Here is an 18645-nt window from a genome sequence, read left to right as displayed (position 1 = left end):
ATTGGATAGGGGATTGCATGTTGAGATTCCTGCGTTGCAGAGGGTTGGACGACTTGACTCCTGGGGTCCTTTCCAACTCTTTGGTTCCAACTAAATTGTGTCAGTGGATTGAATGTGGCGATAGCAGTGATATTTAGCATTCAGGCTGTGTTGGGGTATATGGGGTATTAGAGGACGGGTAGTTCATTCTCTGCCTTGTGGCTATACTCGTCCATGAGAAAGGCTTTGGGAGTAAACCCCAAGGAAAAAATCTGTATCCGCTGCCTTGCAGGACATCTTTGGAAGAAGAAAAGGCGAGGGGGTAAACTCTACACAAATCTGGAGTGGAGTCCCTAAGACGGTTGGTTGGTTGGATGGTAGGTCCATATATATACAGTCATACCTCATGTTATGTCCGCTTCATGTTACGTTATTTCAGGTTACGTCCTGCGGCGACCCGGAAGTACCGGAAAGGGTTACTTCCGGGTTTCGTTGCTCGCGGATATGCAGAAGCGCAAAATGACGTCATGCACATGCGCAGAAGCGGCGAATCGCAACCTGCTCATGTGCAGATGCGCCGCTGCAGGTTGTACTTTTCATGTTGCGAACGGCCCTCTGGAACGGATCCCATTTGCAACCAGAGGTACCACTGTATTGGCCCATTCTGATCTTTCCCCCCCCCCCCAACAGTGACACAGACCATTCATAATGCAAGAATGGTGAGCAGGGCAGTGGGGTGGGGTAAGTGAAGACAAGCTACCACAATTACAGTGGTACCTTGGTTTAAGAACAGCTTAGTTTATGAACAACTTGGATTAAGAATGCTGCAAACCTGGAAGTAGGTGTTTTGGTTTGTGAACTTTGCCTTGGAAGCAGACCATGTTTCGCTTCCTGCTGAGTGTGTTCCATTTGTAAATTGAGTCCCCTGCTGCTATGGAAAAGCACACCTTGGTTTAAGAACGCTTTGGTTTAAGAACAGACTTCCGAAACAGATTAAGTTCGTAAACCAAGGTACCACTGTAACTATAACATTGTTCATTGCTCCTGCTCAGGCTGCGCAGAAAAAGCATTTTGGTTCCTGACATCTATTCTGATCGTGCAGATAAAATATAACAGATAGAATTCTACAGGATGTGGCATTAGTGTGCGAAAACAGTCAAGAGCCAAGCATCCTCAGGCATGCACCTCCAGAGGGTGGGTATGTCAGCTGCCATCCTGGCACCCAAGAATCTTTGCTTGGTTGCAAGTGGCCGATAGCTTAAAAACATTCCTGTATTGTTTAAAGACTCCTTTCTGCTGCAGAGAAAACAAGACCCATTTCAAAATATTTATGAAAACATCTAATAATAATAATAATAATAATAATAATAATAATAATAATAATTTATTATTTGTACCCTGCCCATCTGGCTGGGTTTCCCCAGCCACTCTGGGCAGCTTCCATAGAAACCAAAAAACACTAAAATATCATACATTAAAAACTTCCCTGAACAGGGCTGCCTTAAGATGTCTTCTGAATGTCAGGTAGTTGTTTATCATTTTGACATCTGATGGGAGGGCGTTCCACAGGGCGGGCGCCACTACCGAAAAGGCCCTCTGCCTGGTTCCCTGTAGCTTTGCTTCTCGCAATGAGGAAACCGCCAGAAGGCCCTTGGTGCTGGACCTCAGCGTCCGGGCAGAACGATGGGGTGAAGATGCTCTTTCAGGTATACTGGGCCGAAGCCGTTTAGGGCTTTAAAGGTCAACACCAGCACTTTGAACTGTGCTCGGAAACGTTATATGTGTGTGTGTGTGTGGGGGGGGAGAATTAGGGTTAAGGTTCCCCTCTGGCAACAGGAAAAAGGAACCTTTGGTTCCAGCTTATTCTTCCTATGAAGAGTGCTTTGTTTAAAAGCTGACGTCATGACGCTATATTCACTATTGCTTGGGTGTGGGGTGAATGGCGTGAGCCCAATGGGTAAAGTATTGAGAAAGGCAGTGAAACTGGATTACTTGACAGTATCGCCCACTTACAACACGTGCCTGAGGAGGTGCCATGTTGGGCTGGGCCAGCAAACTTGGGTCACATGAAAGAAATGCAAATGGGCAGAACCCCCAGACATAAATCAAACTGACAAGGGAGACCTTTTGAGTATTTCAGAGCTGTAATGATTTGGTTGACACAAGAGATGAAATATCACAAGAGTATTGCATGGTTTTTGAGAGAGCTCTCCTAGCCGCATCACAACAGGAAGCCGTTCAAAGCTTGGCGAAACGAATGCCGCAGAAGTGAGCTCGCTGTTGCTCTTTGAAAGGTGTACCTGCCACACCTTACCAACAAATGATTTCTAAGAACAGTTGTGCAATGCTTTCCTGTTCCACAGCATAGCTTCCTCGGTGGAGGGATGGATAACTCTGGCTAGTAGTCTAATTTATTATTATTTTTAAAGCCTCCGTTCACCGAGGAAAGGGCACTTATGAATGAAAAACCCTGTGAACCCACTCTCCGGAGATCTTTCACTGTCTTGACACGTTGGCGCTAGAACCTTACTGGAAACAATTATCTTGTGGGCTTAAGAACAAAGGTACTAAGTCACTTGTTGACTGCATAAGTAGCTCAGGGCTAATTCATCCTCATCTGTTAATTGGGCCTAAACAAGGATCTCTTTGATGTGATGCCAAATTAAGAGGGCCTGGTTCAAAGCAGCTCAAGTTGTTTTCTGGATGCCCTGCAGGAAACTACTAGAAAAGAAGTGGTATCGCTAGAGGTAGACAAAGTAATGAGCTAATTGGCAAATTAAATTTGTCACCATTTTGAATTGTGGGTTTTCAATCTAGCCACTTAAATTGGAGCTTTCACCTCTGAAAGCTTGTTTAGCGTGAGTGATATTGTGAAGCACCTAGAACAACGACACTTTTAGGGCTTCCCTTGGCTATGTAGTGGCTGTCAGAACCATCCTGCTTTAGAGGCTCACATCAGTTTGCATAGCTGGATGACAGGCACCTCTGCTTGCCACCCTGAAAGCACAGCTTGATGTTGTCAAGGACATCCTATTTAATGAGACAAGTTTTGAACAGCCATTCTTATCAAACACTGAAGGCTGCAGTTTCCCCCTGCCTCTCTGGAATGGCTGGCCTCTGTCAGAAAGAAGATGATAGATCAGTGTGCAGTATATCTGCAACCAGAGAACCAGCCTTTTCAAGAGAAAGAGCAGCAACCAGCCAGGTATATAAAAGTGTAGTATGCTCAAAACATTTTAAATGAGAACACCACAGAACTGAACATCACCTTGACAAAAGTCCCTTTATAGTTTGGTTTTGGATATCTAAAAATAGACCTATTTTACACAAATGAAGAATTTCATGAATCACACTATTTCATGAGTCACAGTTCTTATTTACAGTAGGCCTATATCCATAAGAGTTCTCACACCCATTACAATTTTACAATGTTGAAGTTCAGTTGTAAACTTCTGCGAGTGCTTCCTCCTAAAGTTTCGACAGGAAGCAATCAAATATAGCTGATTTATTGCCACAGCTGTATACTGGCAGTGAGAAGTTTACACATAATAAAGATACACATTTTTTAAAAAAATGTCTCATCAATAAAGTATTTTAAATACAGCACTAGCTGAAATCATGTAGATTTTTTTTTTTTTAGTTGTGTTCATTTCCTTTCTGTAAAACAACTTTATTTTCTTCTGTACTATCTAACGTTTTCATTGTTGCTTCTGTATTTTTCCTTTTCTGTAAGTTTCCAAGAACAATCCCTATGAAAAGTATGAGTCCTACTGTGCGGTTAGAAGAGAACTTTTTCCAGCAATCTTCAGGCTTGTGAATATCTAAAGTGTATATCTGGAGAAGGAAGGGGGATATCAATATTAGTGTACTGTAATTCACACTTATAATTCGCCAAATCAATACCCTTTACTCAGTTCCCTCTTCTTACGATAACTTTTTTGCTTCCAAGTTTTTTCCTGGACTGCCATAAATTCACCTGCTTTATAAAAATGCTATTCATGACTTTCTCCTCCCCAAGTTTTGCTGTGCTTTACCAACTTCTCTCTTCTAGATATCCTATGTTTTATATTTTGCTGGAAGCTGCCGAGGGCGGCTGGGGCAACCCAGTCAGATGGGCAGCATATAAATAATACCGTATTGGTCCAAATTTAAGCCGCACTCGAATATAAACCACTCTTTTAAAATTGGAGGTGGAGGTGGAAAAAAGACAATACCCATAAGCTGCTCCCTTAAAACTGGAGGGGGGGATTTTGAAAGGCACCCACCCAATGAAGCACAATCACACAATGAGAAACACACAAACAAGGCTTGCCCAGGGAGGGTTGGGGACGGGAATCAAAAGGGGGTCAACAAGCACCCGTCCCAAACAAGAACTGTCTCACCACTGAAGCCCATGTGGTCATCCGATGCCGAATACAGTAACTGCTTTGCCAGCGGCCTCCCCCCTTTCCCTCCGACGGCTTGGGGGAGGCGGGCGGGTGGTGCGCCAATGCCCTGTGCTGCTTCCTGGGGGTGGGAGCTGTCCCACTTTTCCTCACTTCCCCCTTCTTTCTGGCAGTTCGGGAGCCGAGGTCAGGACAGGCGCCGTTGTCCCGCACCCCCGACGGCCCTTGTGGGCAGCTGTTTCAGCAGCAAGATCTTAAGGTCACGAATATAAGTCGTACTTTAACTTTTCAGAGTCGGAATTTGGAAAAAAGTGTGGCTTATATTTGGGCCAATACGGTATTATTGCCATCATCATCATCATCATCATCACCATCCCCTCCCTGTTAAAAACGTCATTGTATACCTAGAAAGGCAAGAAATATCTTTAGTGGATACAAGACAGAGCAGGTGCTTCAGCAGGTTAAGAACTGAAGCCAAGCTGCTAAAGCATCCATCTATTTCAAGCTTCCACATAAAGAGCAACACAATATGGGATCTAACCTGCTGAGCCAAGTGGATGCCTGCCACAGTCACAGCGACATAGTATGGAAAAGTCTGATCACAATGCATTCCTGCTGCAGTAAGTCCTGAAAGCATGATGGTGCTGAAAGCACTGAGCCATGGCTTTGTGTTTTCATTGAACCGGAGTGCTGTAGATTTCACACCTATGGCGAGATCATCTCTTTTATCCTACAAGGGAAGGAGTTGTTAATGAAAAGACCAGTCATGTGGCATTTCATAGACTTAGACAGGGAAGGATGGTGATTTTACGTGGAAGTGGTCTTTGTAAGAAGAGCCTGTGAGCATGTTGATCCTGGTTAGAGACCTAACCCAGCAATAAGAAGGCCAGAGAGCTGGAGAGAAAACACCAACCAAACCACAACCCCTTGGCACAAATGGGAAGGTGCTTATCAGTTGCTGAATCAGGTTCAAGGTTTTGAGGTTGATAATAAGAACTTTGGTCAAAGGTACTTAACAGACCGCCTCCCCTCGTACAGACCGAGTTTCATGGCTGCCTCTTGGTGATTGCACGGAAATGGACTTTATCAGTGGTACTTTATCCATCCTTTGGAATATCTTCCCCTGGATGGTTCATGTGGTAGAGAAAGTAGTCAGCTCTGAATGCCTCTTCAGGTATATATGACTACACAAAATTTCCTGGAGTCTTATTCCTAAATCCTGAAACTTTTCTCTTTGTGTGCACTGCTCAGTTTTATCTATGGCACAAAGTTTTACTCTGTTTTCATTTAGCTTTTAAAGAGTTTTATTTAATTCTTGCTGTATAAGAATTTCTATTGATTTCCCTCGATTTGATGTAGAGAGAGATGTTAACCCACACATTTTGAACCAAATGAGAGTAAAATATTTCCTGAAAGACAACAGAGTGTAGAGGAAAAGGATATACGAGAATGCTAGAACATGAGCCACTACCAAGTAGTTAAGAGCATGAGCTACAAATTAAGGTGTTCCCCATTCAAAGCTCAGAACTACTTGCTGAGCAGCCTTATGCAAATAGCCCTCTCTCAACCTTAGCCTCTCATATGTAATATGGAAATAATAGTAAAACAAGACTAACTTCTGTTATCAAGGATGCTGAAGATAAATGCACCTGAAGCCTTGGTGTTATTATTTTTGGATATTCTGATCATTTTTGGATATTCTGATTAATCATTCCTAAACTGTGGAATCAGCAGCTGCCTAGCTATTATGAAAACCAAAAACAAGCATGTAAATTTATAAGCAAATATTCCAAACATCCATGGACACTGAAATCATTCATTTTGTTTATTTACAACCTGCTTTTGTACCCCAACAGGGTTGATAAGGGCAGGTCACAATAACCGCCACAAAAACATCAACAATGAGAACAAAGAAACTATTAACAAATAAGGAGTTGTTCAAACAAGCATGCACAGTTTAAAACCTGCTTTGGTATCCATCACCCCATAATCCATCAAAACCACTCAGCACCAGTCCCTAATTTCCAAAGCCTCCTTATTAAGGAACAGGAAGGGTATATACCTGATGAGCATAAATAGTGTCGTACATTAATGTCCAGCAAACTCCTGAGAAATACAGGGGCAAGCAAACTGACCAGTCACAAGAGCCTTGGACAGCTGACCACCCAAGTAAGGCTCCCCAGTTGAAGGTCAGGCCTGAAAGAGATATGACAAAAACTAAAACAAAGAGTCTCAAATGCAGCAATAGTCTCTATCTATTTTTCAGAAATATCTTGCTCGTTCATTTGCAATGAGATTCAACCTTCTTGTGAGGCACCCTGATAGGACTTCGTTTTCAGAATGATTCAACACTCGGCCAAACAGTTTTATTTTACTTACAAAAGTATTTCTACACTGCCAATTCATACAATGTAACATGGTGATGTACAGCAATGTATACAATAAAATATAAAATGCAATAAAAGCAGTACAAAAACCACCATGAAAATGACTGGCTGATCAAAAAGAAATCACAATCCCAGAATAGTAGCCGTGTTAGTCTGGAGCAAGAAAAAAGTAACAAGTTCTGTAGGCGACTTAAGAGAAACTGGCTGACTGCAGATGGAGCATGAGCTTTGTTGGAAATGATTATGGCTTTTGGCAAAATAAGCCAGCTAGCCCCAGCCTTTACTGTCATCAGAGTTTTCAACCCAAAGAGAGTCAATTGACCACAAAGTGTGTGCACTAATACTAATGCAAGGGAGAAAACCAGGCACCGTCCCCCTGACCGTGTAAGATATGCATCGCCATCAACAGTGAGAGAATGGGTGGGAACACGAACCTGCCAGAAAGGTGGCACATTCTTGTGGGTTCTTCAGCCCACCCAGGCTAGTACCATAGGCTCTGATCCCCTCCTTACAAAGAGTAGACAAAGACAGATTTCAAGCAAAACAGATTGGTTTTGTTTATCTTTGCTTTGTTGTGGAGGAATAAGAACGCAGGGCTTCCCATGTATCCAGCACAAGATTATATTTTCGTACAAAATACACTGACTTGGCAGGAAGAAAGAGACTCCAGTTCATAAACAGATTAAACAATTGAGACTCTGTGAAAGAATAGTACTATTTCTTTTATTGTATTCTACGGAAGTGAGTCAGGCAGTTCCCAAGGAAAAAAAGTATCGCTTAAAGTCTGCCCGTCCCATTGGTCAACACTGTTTTTATTCATGGCAGAAAGCTAATCTCATTCCATCTGTTTTATTCACTGTTAGTGGCCACACAAAAAGGAGGGCAGGGTGGTTAGGCAGCACTGGAAATTTTGGCAATGACACCTGGCTCATTATACAAGCCATAACGATGGAAAAATTGCACTTGCCAAACACTCCCTCTTCCAGAGAGACAGGAGTCCTGCCTTCGCTTGCATCTGATCAACCTGCTGGCATAATGTTTATTAAAAGACATATGAAGGGAATATAAATGAAATGGGGGGGAGGGAACTGTGATAGAAGAGTGAATCGATTAGAAAAATGAAATCCTATACATGTCTACTCAGAAGTAAGTATGACAGGCTTCAATGGGCTTTACTCCCAGAACTTAAGTACTGCAGCCTTAAGTTCAGCATCTTACCCAAAGACATTAGCTGGGTTTTTTGAAAAATTAAAAGACATTAGCTGGGCAAGAAGACTCGGGCTCAAAGTATATATTGAATTTATTGAACGCTGCATAACCTGAGAATACCTCGTAACAAAAGGTAGGCGCCACAGTATTTATTTCAGCTGTTATTTATATATCACTAAGATTTATAGACTGCCACTCAAGCATATTATCAGGTTTAGAATAAAATATTTTAAACTACATAAACATAAGGTAAAACACATCAGCTCTAGGGCTACTTACCTGGGAGAAAGTCCCATTGAATTAATTTGGTCTTACTTCTAAGCAGACAGTGTTAGGATTGTGCTGGTAGTCATACACAGAGTAGACCTACTGATATCAATGAACTTAAGTCAGTCAACTTAAGACTTCAGGGGGTTCACTGCAAGTATGACTTGGTTAGAGGCAACTAAAATGCCAGTATAAAACAGATTAAAATAAAATAAAAAGCTTCAGAAAAGAAAAAAAGGTATTTGCCTGGCTCCAGAAAAACACTGGACTGGGCACCAGGAAAGCTTTTGGGGTAGAGCATTCTAAGGCCAGGGCATCAATACTGCAAAAGCTCCTCCCTGGTAGCCCCCTGATAAATCAGACAGAAGGAAAACTCCAGAGAAGGGATTCTGAGGAGGATCTCAAATGCCAAGATTCAAATAACTTCTCTTGTAGTTCTGGGAGCCAAGGCATCCTTCAAACGTCTGCTTCTTAAACAGTATTTCGCCAACCCGCAATACTGTGTGGCAAACTGCCTTTGAATGACCAGAATTTCAAAACAGGTTTCCAGTGTAGCATAGTGACCTGCTGTTCAAATTAAAAAAAATTCAGAAATCCAACTGGATGCACCTTACAAGTTTGGCATGCCTCACTAGTTCCTCTGTTTCCAGCCCTTTAAATCAAATGCCAGTAAAGAAATTAAGCAGGGAAATAATTAAAATTATATTGATTCACATTGCAGCTTCCCATCTTTCCAGTGTTCATTTGAAACATCTGAACTCATTAGGTATTACTATCAAATTACCATACTGTTTTCACATGCTAGGTCAGGTGGAGACTAATAACACAATACTCAGAAGAGAGCCCTTTTTAATTAAATAGGGCTTACTCATAGATAAGTGGGGCTAATACTTCAGCCTTAGTTGTGCTTAGAGTAGATCCACTGGAAGCAATGGGAGAAGTCAGACTAACTCAACTCCAATTACTTTCAGTAGGTCTATCTACTCAAAGCACAACTGGTTTCCACCCATTCATTTGAACTTTGCTAGCCAAACTAAACATGCAAATACAGATAGGAAGCCGTGTTGGTCTGCCATAGTCAAAATAAAAAAATTCCTTCCAGTAGCACCTTAAAGACCAACTAAGTTAGTTCTTGGTATGAGCTTTCGTGTGCATGCACACTTCTTCAGATACACTGAAACAGAAGTTGCCAGATCCTTCTATATAGTGAGAAGGTGGGGAGGGGTATTACTCAGAAGGGTGGTGGGAATGGGAGATTGGCAGATAGCTGAGATGAGCCTGTTGACGACTCTTAACGACTCTAATAGGTCTTACAGGAAAAGGCAAGGGGTGAGAAGGTGAGAAATGGCTTAGTCATGTATAATGAGATAAGAATCCAATGTCTCTGTTCAGACCAGGTCTCTCCATGGTTTTAAGTTTGGTAATGAGTTGCAATTCAGCAGCTTCTCTTTCCAAGCTATTTCTGAAATTCCTTTGTAGTATAACAGCTACTTTGAGATCTTGTATGGAATGTCCTGGGAGATTGAAGTGTTCTCCTACTGGTTTCTCTGTTTTGTGATTCTTGATGTCAGATTTATGTCCGTTTATTCTTTGGTGTAAGGTTTGGCCTGTTTGTTCAATATAGAGAGCTGAAGGACACTGTTGGCATTTGATGGCATACACAATGTTAGACGATGAGCAATTAAATAGTCCCGAGATGGTATGTGTGATGTTGTTGGGGCCAGTAATGGTGTTGTCCGGGTGTATGTGGCAGCAAAGTTGGCATCTGGGTTTGTTGCAGGCTCTGGTGCCAGTGTCCGTGTTAAGTCTGGTTGTAGTATTATTGTGGGTTAGGAGTTGTTTAAGATTGGGTGGCTGTCTGTAGGCAATGAAAGGTCTTCCTCCCAGAGCTTGAGAAAGAGAACTGTCATTGTCCAGGAGAGGTTGTAGATCTCTGATGATGCGTTGTACTGTTTTAACTTGGGAGCTGCATGTGATGACTAGAGGTGTTCTGTTATTTTCTTTTTTGGGTCTGTCTTGCAGCAAGTTCTCTCTGGGTATCAGTCTGGCTCTGTTGATCTGTTGTCTAACTTCATCTGCTGGGTATTTTAGTTCTGAAAAGGTTTGCTGTAGATCTCTTAGGTGAGAGTCTCTGTCTGTAGAATTGGAACAGATGCGGCTGTAACGTAGTGCCTGGCTATATACAATGGACTGTTTGGTATGTTTGGGATGGTAGCTAGAGGCATGTAGATATGTTTGTCGGTCAGTTGGTTTACGGTATAAGGTGGTGTCTATGCGCCCATCCTGTATTTTTATAGTAGTGTCCAAAAAATGTATTTCTTGCATAGATTGATTCATTGTAAGGTTGATTGTGGGGTGAAAATCATTAAATTTCTGGTGAAAGGTGTCCAGGGTCTGTTGACCATGTGTCCAGATGATAAAAATATTGTCAATGTATCACAGGTACAAGAGAGGTTTGAGTGGGTAGGAGTTTAGGAAACGTTCTAAATCTGCCATGAAGATGTTGGCATACTGTGGGGCCATGCGGGTGCCCATTGCTGTGCCGCTGATCTGAAGGAACAGGTCATCACTGAATTTGAAGTTGTTGTGGGTAAGGACAAATTGGCAGAGTTTGGTGGCAAGGTCCGTTGTGGTTTTATCTGAAATGGTGTTCCTTATAGCTTGTAAACCATCGTTGTGTGGGATGTTGGTATACAGAGATTCCACATCCATAGTAGCTAGTATAGTATTGTTGGGAAGATTATTTAAAGATTGTATTTTCCTCAGAAAATCTGTGGTGTCACGTACATGCAAATATTAGCTTCCCTCCTTACAAAAGACTCTCTCCATGTGTGGCTACCCAGACTTTTAAGATCTTACTTTTAGGTCCTTTCTGGAATGCTCCTATCAGGTAAACTGTGGTGGGAGGGAGCTGTTTTTGTAGTGGCTCCTCAGCTGTGGAATACTGCCCCCAGACCAGCTCACTTGGCACCTACTTTGATATCATTTTAGTGCAGAGACTTTTAGTGCAGAGACTTCAGCATTATATTTTTATCCCCACCAGGTTATGTTATACCACTTTTATTGTAATAGCTGTTTTATTTGATATATGTATTTTAATCATTTTGACATTCTGATTTTGTAAGCCACACTGAGATTGTTGTTAAAGGGCCAAATATCAATACTTACATTATTATGAATAAAAAAAAATTCCTTCCAATAGCACCTTAGAGACCAACTAAGTTTGTTATTGGTATGAGCTTTCGTGTGCATGCACACTTCTTCAGATACCCTGCATGCACACGAAAGCTCATACCAATAACAAACTTAATTGGTCTCTAAGGGGCTACTGGAGGGAATTTTGTTTGTTTGTTTGTTTCGACTACGGCAGACCAACACGGCTACCTACCTGTAACTATTATTATGAATGAAACTGTGTGTTCACAATTGTTATAAATCAGTAAGAGCTAATAAACAAACAAAAACAAAGCTTGTTATTTGGCTAACGTTTAAGTATTGCCCACGGCAAAGTTTGTTTAAATCAGGTAATTCAGACTTTGAACACTTCAAAACTGTACAGAGAGCAGGGAAAAGTTATACAAGAGGCTGGTGCTCATTAACTCTCATGTTGCGATGAAGGAAAATGAAGAATGCTTGCTCAGAACAAATCTAGTCAATTCTGGCAAAGAATACGATACACTGAACAGTCTGACCACAATCCAGTGTAGAGTAAAGCCAGTACAAACCCCATCTGAAAGAAAAAGCAACTTGTGAGCTCACCCAAGAACAGCTGTGGCCAGTAAGTTATTCTCTTCATAAGTGGATAAGTCACCACAAGAGATAAAGAAGCAGCTCCCAGAGCAATACTGCAAAGGAATAATAATAATAATAATAATAATAATAATAATAATAATAATAATAATAATAATAATAAATTTATTTATATCCCGCCCTCCCCAGCCGAAGCCAGGCTCAGGGCGGCTAACAACAATAAATTAGTACAACATTCTAAAATCATTTCATTATAAAAGTAATTCAAATCAAATTGATGGCAACCATTGGAAGTGGAAAGAGCATTAAGAAGTTGCATTTGTATTCTACCCCAACCTACTTCTATCATTGCAACAGTTCACATTTGAAATACACTGAAGTCAGGATTAATTAAGGCCAAAGCAATTCCTTCTCAATTAATGGTTCTGAACAGAACATTTTCATTACTTACTCCTAGCCTCGTAACAACAGACGTCGTGAACCACGCCTCTCCATTAAAAAAACTACTTTATCAATTATTATGTAACACTTTCCATGTTTATGTCTCCATAAGAATGGCTCCAGAAAGCACATCCAGGAAGGCAGCAAGAATATTATTGGCACAAAAATGGAAGCAAGAAGAATTACTGACGAAAGAAGAATGGAGGATGAAATTAATGGACTATGCAGAACTAGATAAACTAACAGGAAGGATTCGAAATCTGCGGGACCAGAAATTCACAGAAGACTGGTGTAAATTTACAGATTATTTGAAAAGTAATTGTGATGATCAGACTACGTTTGTAGGTTTGCAAGAAGTTTTGTAAGGTGAATTATTGGAACTATTGCAAAAATGGATAAAGGGGAGGATGGTTAGTTAAGGTAATTAAAGGCAATATGAATTTAAGAAATGCATAAGAAGTGGTTAAAATGGTGGATCATCAGAGGTGCTGATGGAAGTCCAAAAAACGATTGTATAAGTGGTGAAGTTTTGTGGTATGTATTCTAATTTATATGTTAAAATTAATAAAAATTATTATAAAAAAGAAAAGAAAGCACATCCATGAAAGCAAGCTTTGTAAGAAATGGCCGAAGCAATCAACAGCTCCTGTCTAACTTACCTGTAATAATTTAAACATAATAGGATGCATAAAGCCAAGCTCAGCTGTCCTCCCAGAAAAACAAGGGACTGAAAATTTGAAATCTCTCCAGCGGCCAGTGGTCGGCTTGCTGTTCTTGTAACCTAAGCACAGAAGATTATTTCAATGATTGAATTATATAATCAGGTATACATACTGTTCCCAAGCTAGAAAATTTAGGTTTTAGTCACGCACCATATTTAGTCATCGCCTTTGGTGCATCGTACCCTCCTATTCACCAGAGGGCGTGTATATGCCACGAAGGCCAGGGGGACTAAGTACCAGTGAACACAATGCGGTTCTAGGTGAAGAAGCATCATAGAGCCACCATGGTGTGCTGTGCATGTTTACTCACACTGAACCTCAACCTACTTGGCGCAGCCCATCAAGCTGGCTGACACATTGCTGGTGATATGCACTGACAACAGAGCAGAGACTGAGAGAGATTCTGGAGGTGAAGGCAATTTTTAGGTTTCTCTTCACAAGGGTGACATTAAGGGACAGTGCTTTCCAGTCTCAGCAACTCAGACCGGCCCCTTAATTTGAGATGCACTTTGCTAACATATTTCAGTACAAAATCAGGTGCATCTTAGGTATTTAAAGCTTAGGAAGCCCGCATACAGTCTTCAATGAGAATATCTTGCGGGTGGGACTTGCTTTACAAAAAGGCAATTTACTTACTTAGCAAACATTATGAGCCTGCCTGCTCTTTTCAAGTCCTCTCTACCTTTTTGTCATAGTCTTGATCCCACATGTCATTGATTGTGCAGCCTGCTCCACGCATCAGGACTGCGCCAGCGCCAAAGAGTAACAGCATGTCCCAGGCCGGCAGACAGCCTGGTTCTGCTGCAAGGGCTATACTCCAAGTGCAGGGTAGGTACAGCAGCCACGTCCCTAAAAATATAAATTAGGGAAGGAGTTAGTGATGGATAAATATACTGTACATATACTGCACGTTCCTTTTGATTGGTACTGACTCATCTGGGTGAATACAAAGCTTCTGAAAACAATAACTAGGACAAATAAAATACGCAAAAGAATATAAACATAAATTGCAATACTGAAAAACCCGTGAGGTGGCCAAATGGGAATTTAAAGGGGAGATTGCACCACAAAACCGATGAATTGCAATACATCAACAGGTTCAGTGCTGACACTTATAGAATTAACACTACATGTGTTAACTGACTTACTGTGCCAGGATGACTGTGTTAGCAGCATGTTTGTTGTGTACAACCACAGCTAAAAATCTAACTACCACACTGGTACTTTTCTACATTTCATTTTCCTGACCTCATTGTTTACTATGTATGTACCTGCTACTTAGAACACTTTATGCATCTGATGAAGTGGGCTATGGTACGTGAAAGCTTATGACAAAATACTGTAAATGTCTTAGTCTTTAAGGTGTCACAAGGCTTTTGGGTTGGTTTTACTGCAAAAAGCTAGCACAGCTCCACTGCTGGAAATTGTAATCAAGTTGTAATCAATGCCTGGCAACCCCTGTAGATTATATTACTTAGAAGTGTTCCATGCAATTGACTCAGTTCAGAGCATAAAGGTAAAGGTAAAGGGACCCCTGACCATTAGGTCCAGTTGTGACCGACTCTGGGGTGCGGCGCTCATCTCACTTTATTGGCCAAGGGAGCCGGCGGACAGCTTCCGGGTCATGTGGCCAGCATGACTAATCTGCTTCTGGCGAACCAGAGCAGCACACGGAAACGCCGTTTACCTTCCCGCTAGAGCGGTACCTATTTATCTACTTGCACTCTGACGTGCTTTCAAACTGCTAGGTTGGCAGGAGCAGGGACCGAGCAACGGGAGCTCACCCCGTTGTGGGGATTCAAATCGCCGACCTTCTGATCGGCAAGTCCTAGGCTCTGTGGTTTAACCCACAGCACCACCTGCGTCCCTGTTCAGAGCATAAGGAACACCTTAAATACACATCTCTTATCATGACAAACCATCCTCATTCGTCTTAGTGGAGGAGCAGCTTCTTCCATGCATTGCTTTTGTGGGCATTGGCAGAACTGCCACTTTCGTTGAAGTAAACCTGGAAGCTTTTGAAGGCAGGATAGCTCTGCATTTGCATTGAAGGAAATTTCAACAACTTATGGAATTGCAGGATTGAAGAGATTAATTCTGCATTCTGTTTCTTTGTTCTGAAGGTTACATTCCCACATTTTTATAACATAATTTAGAGGTTTCACACCAAATCCAGACCCCCCTGAGCATTGTCATCTAGCTAGGGATGAACAAATCTATTTGCCATCAATGGCCCTTTAGAATTGTTGTTTACTTATAATTACCATAAATTCCTATGTAATTATGGAAGCCTCATTCCTGACCACACATGATCACTGTGGAAATGCAAGAGGAAGTAAGGGGCACAGAACTGGGAAGTAAGGTATAAAGAGCCTTATTATCTGCAAGGGCTGAGAGCAGATCTCATGCACCTTTCTTCTTGGTTTCCTGTGTTACAAATCGACAACAGTTTAATTTTCCTACAAAAAAAGAGTTATTTCTAAGGCTGTCAGCTAAATGGGGGGGACGGGACCAAACTGCTCTTGTGCAAGATTTAACAGTGTCTTGATGTGCACAAATAAAACTTTAAAATCTCTCAACATGCAGATAGACATTAGCTGCTGCTAACATCTATACATCAAGCTACTGTCAAAGGCAGAGGTGCAGCTTTTTCAAGCAGACAATCCTAGATATACCTTCAAATCAGCTTTATGTATGGGGCATGTAAACATGTAACTAAAGAGAATCACAAACAGGGACATTTTAAATATGGATGGGCAATCAAGCAGAGTAGAAATTATATTTGCCAAAAAAAGACACACGCATTTAAGTTCTTACACTTCTCTCAGGGCTGTAATTAAAGCAACAAGGGGGAGAACCGAAAGGTTCAATCCAAAAACTGCTGCGCTAGTCACAGTTCACTTAAACACAATGTTAAGAGAGGAGTGAGTTTGTATCTGCTCTCTCCCTGTCCCATTTACTACTTCATTTGGTAGTGTAAAAGAACATGTGCAGTTTGTAGGCATACGAACATACAGGGCAGTCAGCAGGCACAATCCGACTCCCTCTTGCATGTTCAGATTAACATATAAATGGCACTATCAGCAGAGAGGTAGAAAGCTGCCTTTTACTAAGTAAGACCATTGGTGTATTGAGCAGTAGCTCCCTAGTGTTTCAGACACAAGAAGAAGAAGAGTTTGGATTTGATATCCCGCCTTTCACTCCCTTTAAGGAGTCTCAAAGCGGCTAACATTCTCCTTTCCCTTCCTCCCCCACAACAAACACTCTGTGAGGTGAGTGGGGCTGAGAGACTTCAAAGAAGTGTGACTGGCCCAAGGTCACCCAGCGGCTGCATGTGGAGGAGCGGAGACGCGAACTCGGTTCCCCAGATTATGAGACTACTGCTCTTAACCACTACACCACACTGGCTCTCAAGCCTTTCACGGCTTTATTTGGAGACACCAAGGACTGAACCTGGGAACTTAGGCATGCAAAACATGGTGCTCTATCCCTGAGCTACTACTGTACAGTCCTTGCCCATTGCTGATTCCTAACCTTCCCTAACGCGAATCACGTGGCCACTCCACTTACAAGAGAGGCAAGCGATCAAGATTCATTCACAAAGAGGAGTAGAGCTCAACCTTGCAGTATAACTTGCAAGATAATAGTTGTGATAATTCTCCCAAAGCCGTTTACCCAGAGAGGAGGTTAGAAAGGGGACTGCAGCAAGAAGAGCCTCCTTTGCAAAGCGACAGGATCCACGCCCCTTGCAAAGATGCACAGCCCAGCACAATCCTGTGCCTGTTTGCTCAGAAGGAGGCCCCTCTAAGTTCAACCAAATTTACTCTCATATAAATATGCCTTCACGTTCTGCTTATATGCAGAATTCTGCTTATATGCAGAATCATGTGAAAGGCTGGGCTGGATGAATCCCAAACTGGAATTAAGATTGCTGGAAGAAACATCAACAACCTCAGATATGCAGATGACACAACCTTGATGGCAGAGAGTGAGGAGGAATTAAAGAACCTTTTCATGAGGGTGAAAGAGGAGAGCGCAAAATATGGTCTGAAGCTCAACATCAAAAAAACGAAGATCATGGCCACTGGGCCCATCACCTCTTGGCAAATAGAAGGGGAAGAAATGGAGGCAGTGAGAGATTTCACTTTCTTGGGCTCCATGATCACTGCAGATGGTGACAGCAGTCACGAAATTAAAAGACGCCTGCTTCTTGGGAGAAAAGCAATAACAAACCTAGACAGCATCTTAAAAAGCAGAGACATCACCTTGCCAACAAAGGTCCGTATAGTTAAAGCTATGGTTTCCCCAGTAGTGATGTATGGAAGTGAGAGCTGGACCATAAAGAAGGCTGATCGCTGAAGAATTGATGCTTTTGAATTATGGTGCTGGAGGAGACTCTGGAGAGTCCCATGGACTGCAAGAAGGTCAAACCTATCCATTCTGAAGGAAATCAGCCCTGAGTGCTCACTGGAAGGACAGATCATGAAGCTGAGGCTCCAATACTTTGGCCACCTCATGAGAAGAGAAGACTCCCTGGAAAAGAAACTGATGTTGGGAAAGATGGAGGGCACAAGGAGAAGGGGACGACAGAGGACAAGATGGTTGGACAGTGTTCTCGAAGCTACCAGCATGAGTCTGACCAAACTGCGGGAGGCAGTGGAAGACAGGAGTGCCTGGCGTGCTCTGGTCCATGGGGTCACGAAGAGTCGGACACGACTAAACGTCGTGCCTTCATCCGGATAGCAACAGGCCCCCCTCCTAGACACGTTTGCACTTGACAGAAAGTGAACCCAGCCAAGTTCAACAGGGTCAGTTTCGGCCAATCAAAAGCGCCCCGCGACTTCCCGCCCTCTTCAAAACAAAAACAAAAAACAAAAGAGAGGAGGAGACTAAGAGGCTGCCCGATGATTGACAAGCAGACTCACCAATAGGCTTGTCCAGCCTCATGAGGCGCAGGTAGGGCTGAGCCGGCTCGGGCGCCGCTCGCACCAAACCCGCCGCCGATAAAGTCCCGAGGGGCCGCGTCTTCTGCCCGAGCGGCCTGGGAGGCTCATGGCTCCAAGTACAGCTAGCTAAGACGCGGAATGGGGAGAAGGGCCGCCTGAGGCAAAGCGGCCCGGCTAGGCGAGAGAGTAACCGCGCGGCGGACATAGCGACTCCGCCTCCGCCTGACGTCGCTGTGACGTACCGTTTCCATAGAGATAAAATAAGGACCCGAAGCATACCACGGAGGTGCCGGGGGATAGAGCGCCAACACGCTCGGATGCTTTCCGTTTCAGCTCACGTTGTGCGTCACTTCCTGTTGCGGTTGGCCGTCGCAGAGATAAGAAACTGTAGAATAGCCCATCCCGGTGTCTGGGATGGGAAATTCCAGGTTCAGAATCGGAGTACTATTACACCTATTGCAATCGATCTAGTGCACGTGTGACTAGGCAGCCACGTGTCTCCTCATCTGCACACACGAGTCAACACCAAAGACAGAAGTTCCTGATGTGTGTGTGTGTG

General features: G+C 42.7%; 1 protein-coding gene across 1 annotated transcript; it reads right to left on the bottom strand.

Annotated features, from left to right (window-relative positions):
* Nucleotides 1–3243: 3243 nt before the first annotated feature.
* COQ2 (coenzyme Q2, polyprenyltransferase) lies at nucleotides 3244–18322 on the bottom strand. Its single transcript, XM_081207237.1, has 7 exons — nucleotides 18066–18322; nucleotides 13823–13989; nucleotides 13078–13199; nucleotides 11987–12072; nucleotides 6427–6560; nucleotides 4906–5094; nucleotides 3244–3813 (listed from the first exon to the last, which is right to left on the bottom strand). Exons 1-7 carry the CDS (start codon nucleotides 18289–18291, stop codon nucleotides 3616–3618), a joined length of 1122 nt encoding a protein of 373 aa, XP_081063363.1. The 5' UTR covers nucleotides 18292–18322; the 3' UTR covers nucleotides 3244–3615.
* Nucleotides 18323–18645: the final 323 nt, after the last annotated feature.

Source organism: Podarcis bocagei (assembly GCF_964188305.1).
Source record: "Podarcis bocagei genome assembly, chromosome: 9".
In the NCBI taxonomy this organism is placed as follows: Eukaryota; Metazoa; Chordata; class Lepidosauria; order Squamata; family Lacertidae; genus Podarcis; species Podarcis bocagei.
The sequence above is the reverse complement of the archived record's forward strand: the minus strand, read 5'-3'. Positions and strand labels throughout refer to the sequence as shown.